General features: G+C 40.2%; 1 protein-coding gene across 1 annotated transcript in view; it reads right to left on the minus strand.

Moving 5' to 3' along the window:
• The window catches only part of Cfap70 (cilia and flagella associated protein 70), a 75,892-nt gene that overhangs the window by 17,117 nt on the left and 52,846 nt on the right, over window positions 1-5,929 (minus strand). The window contains exons 17-20 of the mRNA XM_023718445.1: window positions 4,311-4,436; window positions 1,995-2,128; window positions 1,759-1,874; window positions 1,142-1,366 (exon numbers count right to left, since the gene is read on the minus strand). Of these exons, the coding sequence (XP_023574213.1) occupies window positions 1,142-1,366; window positions 1,759-1,874; window positions 1,995-2,128; window positions 4,311-4,436 (601 nt within the window). The remainder of the gene's footprint in view (window positions 1-1,141; window positions 1,367-1,758; window positions 1,875-1,994; window positions 2,129-4,310; window positions 4,437-5,929) is intronic.

Consider the following 5,929-nt stretch of genomic DNA (forward strand, 5'->3'; position numbering starts at 1 on the left):
AAATTAAAATCAACTGGCTAAATAATTTGTGGTCCTAACCATTCAACTCCTATGTATTTCAGCCCCACAAGAGAAATGAAAACATATGTCCAGGCACAAACTTGCAGTATGGTGTCCAGGGTGGCTTTATTTCAATAATCACAAAAAAGAAACAACCCAAATATCTATCAACAGATGAATATATAAAGAAATTGTGTTGTGTCTATCAAAGTGGATGCAGCATAGCAATAAAAAGGGCTCAGTGATATCAGCAACAGCATAACTGAACATGCTCCATGAAAAACAGCAAAAATACAAAAGTATGGGGGGTAGGGAAATGGCTCAGCAGCATAAGCGCTGGCCTGGCAAGCACAAGGGCCTGAGTTCAATCCCCAGTTCCACAAAAAACAAAACAAAAACAAGAGTATGTGCTATATAATTCTAATTTAGAAATTCTAAAAATTACTACAAAAAGCAAATTCATCTTTAGTGACAGCAGATTAGTGGTCATCTGGAAAAGGGAACAAGAGAAAGCCGGAACTGGGAATGGGGAAGTAAGCATTTGTTATCTTAACTGTAACATTTCCATAGATGGGCCCATGTGCCAAAATGTATTAAGTGCTGAGTAGGTGCAGCTTATGAAATGTCAGTTGTACCTTGAGCTTTAAAATGCATGCACACAAAATAATGCACCTATACTAGAAGCTCACAAATACAAGTGCACGTATTACACACACGGGAATGAGTGGTTTCCTAAAGTAGAAAAAAAGAGAACGGCAATGAAGAACAGGGAGGAAGGGGCGCATAAGCAACAATAAATTTAAGAATTACAAGACAGAAACCTTCGAGGGTGGGGAGGAATGGAGAGGAAAGGAGAATCATTCTAGAATGTTATCCCTTTTTCAGGTGTACTTAAGAGAATGGTAAGTTTTATAAGATTCAAATAACAGCATCAACAGAAGTTTCAGATCACTAATCTTCTGAAAGAAGAAATATTTAGAAGTCTATCGTGATATCCCTGAAATAACTACAACTAGGACATATCCGTTTAACAGGTCTTTACTTAGTGCCTGCTCGGGCCAGGTCCCCTTGGTCCAGGACCCACTCACAAGGCAGAGAATTTTCCTAACAGACACCCTCCACCTCCACTCCCTGCTCCTACCTTGTGGAGCTTCCACCTTGAGAATTGTGACAGAAGCATCCTTTGTGACTCCCCAGGTGCTTGGAGCAGGTTCTATCCTCTTTCCTTCTTCATTGTCCTCGATAGTTCCAGTGCTCTTTTGCATCATTACTTGTGTTTGAAACGTTTGTGCCTGAAGCTGTTTGAAGGCCTCATGAAATGCCATCTCCATCCGAATACCATTGTTTTGAATTTCATAGTATAAACCTGAGGAAAAAAACTGTTGCAATAAATATGACCAATTTTCTATGATCACAAAATGAAGAATTTTTGTATTTATTTTTTTTTTTTCGGGGGGCACCAGGGATTGAACTTGGGACCTTGTGTTTGCCCGCCAAACACTTAGGCCACTGAGCTATCTCCCCAGCCCCCTAATGAAGAATTTTTGTAACATTTCATTTATTTTTCCCAAAGTTTAAGAGCCACATTATCAACCATTGAAGAGTAGAAGAGAAAAGTCTTTTTTTGTTTGTTTGTTTGCTTCCTTTGTTTTGAGGCAGTGTCTCACTATGTATCCCAGGTTGCCTCAACCTCCTAAGTGCTGAGAAGACAGTCTTATAATGGAAAAAATGCTTTAGTATCACTGGAAAATAACATACCAAGTAGAGTCCAGGCTACAACATTGGTTGGATCCAAACAAGTGGCATCCTCAAAGAAAATTTCTGCTTGCTCATAGTTTTCCATCAAGACAGCAAGCACACCACACAGCAGCAGGCTGGGAAGAGACAGCTAACATGGTTAATAGCACGGGCCCATGCCATAAGCATGGAAGCAGGACTACTGCATGTAGAAGCTTATCTCTTTCTGCTCATTCTAATCTCCCTTCTAGCTCTACCTTTGGATATGACTCTCATTCAAAGATAGGGCTTTCCGAAAACACTCTTGTGCTTTGATGTTGTCTTCAATTAGGAGGCAGAAAGCACCATAATCCAGCCAGTACTCCAGGTTCTGGGGCTCACGGACCAACCTCTAGGCATGCAAAACATAGGAAGGCTTAAGGTTATTATAGCTCCACATCTGGATTTTTGTGCATAAAACATCACACAACAGGCCCTAGACAGATACTGAGTTCTGTGAAGGCAAGACACCAAGGTTGCTTTTTTTTTTTTTTTTTTTTTTTGAAACTGGGGATTGAACTCAGGCCCTTGCACTTACCAGGGAAGCTCTTATTCCATTGAGCCATCTCCTTGACCACAAGGGCTGCTTTTTTGCTTACCCTGGAATCCCAGAAGCTTGGCACAATTTTGTTATGGTTTTTAGAAGGTGGTCAAAATACTGTTCAAACAATCTTAGCATCTGTCATAATTAATTAATTTGGTACAGGGACTCAACTACAGTGCAGGCACTTACAGTGCTGAGCTATTTCCCCAGCCCCTCGTAGAGTCTTCAAGACATTTCTTTTCAATGTATAGTCACTCAAAATTCATTCCATACTTTGGCAGCCTAAATGTTCACTTCCTATTCTGCCAAGTTCATATAATAATTTCTTAGGGCTGGCCAAATAGCTCAGCAGATTAAAGTACCCACAAGCAGGTGCAGGGGCGGGGGGTTCGATCCCTGGGCCTGCCATGCCGGCCCTGCCCCCAGGACCCACTGAGACTGGGCGTGGTGGTGCACGCCTGTAATCCCAGCACTTGGGAGGCTGTTAACAGGTGGATCACTTCAAGTCCGATCTAATAGTGACACCCTGAACACCCTGTAGACCCTCCCCTAAAATAAATAATAGTAATAATTAAAAAAAATAATAATAGCAATAATAAAAATAATAATAACCTGCCATAATCTTGAGATGGCAATTATGAGTTTATCTACAAGTCTGGGTGAGAGGAAGGTGCTTGTTATAAGTGGAAACTACAAACATTGGGTAAAGAAATTAATAAACACATAAAAGAGTGAAAAGATAATCTTCTTGATTTAATATTGTTGAGATGTCAATACTACCAAAAGCAATCTACATGTACATAAAATCCACATAAAATCCCATTAAAAATCCTTAAAAACACAGATTCACCATAGGTCCCAGTAATTCCATTCTTTGGTATATATCTGAGTAATTAAAAATGGGTAGTGAAACAAATGCTTATACACAAATATTATTTTAACTTATTTTCAATTTTTATTTTTACACATATTTATAGTATATAATTATTACATTCCATGTAATACTGAGCATGTAAATTACACATACAAATGTTTTGAGGGCTCTTTATAACCTAGATACAGTTCTTTTATTGTCTGATGAAGTTCTACTTAGCACATTTTTCTTTGGCCTCTGGTCTCATATCTGAGAACTCTAAACTCCAGGTCAAGGAAATATTCTCCCATGATTCTTCTCAAAGTTTTGTAGCTTCATGTTTTACATGTAGATTTATTACCTATTTGGCATTGATTTTTATAAAATGTTTAAGGTTTGGTTAAGGCTCATTTATTTTGCATATATAGGACTGACTGTTCTACTCAATTTGTTAAAAAGACTATCTTGTCACCACTGAATTTCTTTTATGCCCTTATCAAAAATCAAATGACCTCGGTTGTGTAGCTTATTTTTGAACTCTGTTTCACTGATGGATGGATGGATGGATTTCATCAATTAAGTTTTAAGCAATCAAAACTACTATTAGAGTAGTCCCTTGCTATTTTTCAGTTTGACTTTTGCACACTCATCGTTTTGCAGGTTTTCAAAAAATACTGATTTAAATTATCTATAGCGGATTTTTCGCTATATCACAGGATTTCACAGTACCATACAGTATATGTATGTTGTTAAAATTATGTAGGTTTATGAGGGGTTTTTTGTTTGTTTGTTTGTTTGTTTGTTTGTGGAACCAGGGATTGCACTTGCCAGGAAAGCGCTTATTCCACTGAGCCACCACCCTGGCCTCTTTCTCTCTCTCTTTTTTTTTTAGTTTATGAGTTTTAAAAATGGTTAAGAACATTAGAAGTGTTTTTAAAAGTGTGGGAAACATTTATAAGAATGTGGGAAGGTTTATAAAGCATATATTGTATTACTAAAATAAACATAGCATCATTACTTTGCTGATTTGCACTTATCGCAAGGGTGTCTGGAACGTAGCCTCCGCGATAAGGGACAGGGACCACTGTATACCATATTTAACCAATAATAGGAACACCACCACGAGAAGGTGTTTACCTCTTCATAATACACTGCTGCCACTTCAAAGTTCTCATTGACTTGTGCTTCAAACGCGAAGAGGCGAAGCTGCTCGCTGCTGGTGGGGATGGTGGCCTCCGGGCCTTGGATGTCATCCGGCATAGTCTTGTCAAGGTCAGAGTGGTAAGCAAACAAAACGAAGAAATTATTAAGGGGGAGGTTTGTGAGGCTAAACCAAATATAAGATCAGTAAAAGCATTTAAAATGATATAGAAATTTCTTCCACTGGTGGCATTCTTGGAAGACTGAGAGAGCCAAAAGACAAGTCCGAAGGGTAAAATGCAAGCTCAGCTATTTGAATAATAAAACTCTGAGCTCAGGAAAGTGAATAAAAATCGCTTAAGGCAGATACAACTCTCCACACTGAAAGCCACCGGAGCCCCTCCACTCCTCTGACCTCACACCGCTTCCTCCGGCTCTGTCTGTACAGGTCAAATATTACTGTTTTTCAGGTGTCATGAATGAAAAAGACTGGGATCGCTAGCTAGAGTACTTATTTATCCATTTATCCAGAGTTTGTTTTGTTTTGTTTTTTTGAGACAGTCTTTTAGGGTAGCCTTGAACTAACTCTGCAGCCCAGGCTGACCTCAAGCTGACATCCTGTCCCCGCTTCAGTGCTAGGGTTACAGGTGTGCGCCACCACACCGCGTTTAGGCTTTAAATAGGAGAAAATGGGAGACTAACAGCGAAGCCTTCGAATCTATATTTCCTCCTTCGGTGAGAGACACAGATTGACCTACAAAAGAGATATTATGGAAATAACCAGAAGAAAGGAAATAACCAGAAGAGTAGGAGAAAACCAAAAATAAAAGGATATTTACCCAGAATGGAATAAATTCTGGCCCGAGTACAAACTGCTAAATTATCATGGCCCTGATTCAACAGGGCCGAATCGCCCAAACAACAGCTTACCTTCCCAATGACCACTTCCTCCTTCCCTACTCGAGCCCTGGACACAACGTCCACTCACCTTTCCCGCCCGCACAAGGGAGCGCCCAATCAGCCCTGCCCCTGAAACCCCGCCCTAGCGAAGTCCACACAGTCTCAGCCTCCTGTCTCAGGTCAGAGGATCTGCCCATCTCCCTGCCCTCGGTCCTCTCTGTGTCATCAGAGTTAAAGGCTTCTCACCTCTTCTCCACCCCTTAATTGCTGTTTCTCTGCTGTACTGCTGCTGCAGATAAAACCTAACAGAGAAGTCTGGTGTAATTAATAATTATTAATAATCGCCTGAGTCGGATGTGATGTCTCAGGAAGACTTAGTATTCTTTAATTCAGGCTGGTGAGATAGCTCAGCAGACTAAGTGCCTGCTCTGTAATCGCAGCTCCGGGGAGGCTGAAAAAAGGGGAATCACTTGGACTCTGAGCTGTGTAATGGGACCCTGTACCAAATAAAGAGCCGGGCATGGGGGTGCATGCCTGTAACCTTAACACTCAGAAGGCTGAGGCAGGAGGATCACAATTAGTTTGAGGTCAGCCTGGGCTACATAAATGAGTTCAAAGCCAGTCTGCACTACATAGTGAAGACCCTGTTTCAAAAATAAATAAATGAATAATAATGAGAGCTGAATGTGATCAATAGTACAAATACATATTAAAAA

This window comes from Octodon degus, unplaced genomic scaffold (genome assembly GCF_000260255.1).
Source record: "Octodon degus isolate 3935 unplaced genomic scaffold, OctDeg1.0 scaffold00005, whole genome shotgun sequence".
NCBI lineage: Eukaryota > Metazoa > Chordata > Mammalia > Rodentia > Octodontidae > Octodon > Octodon degus.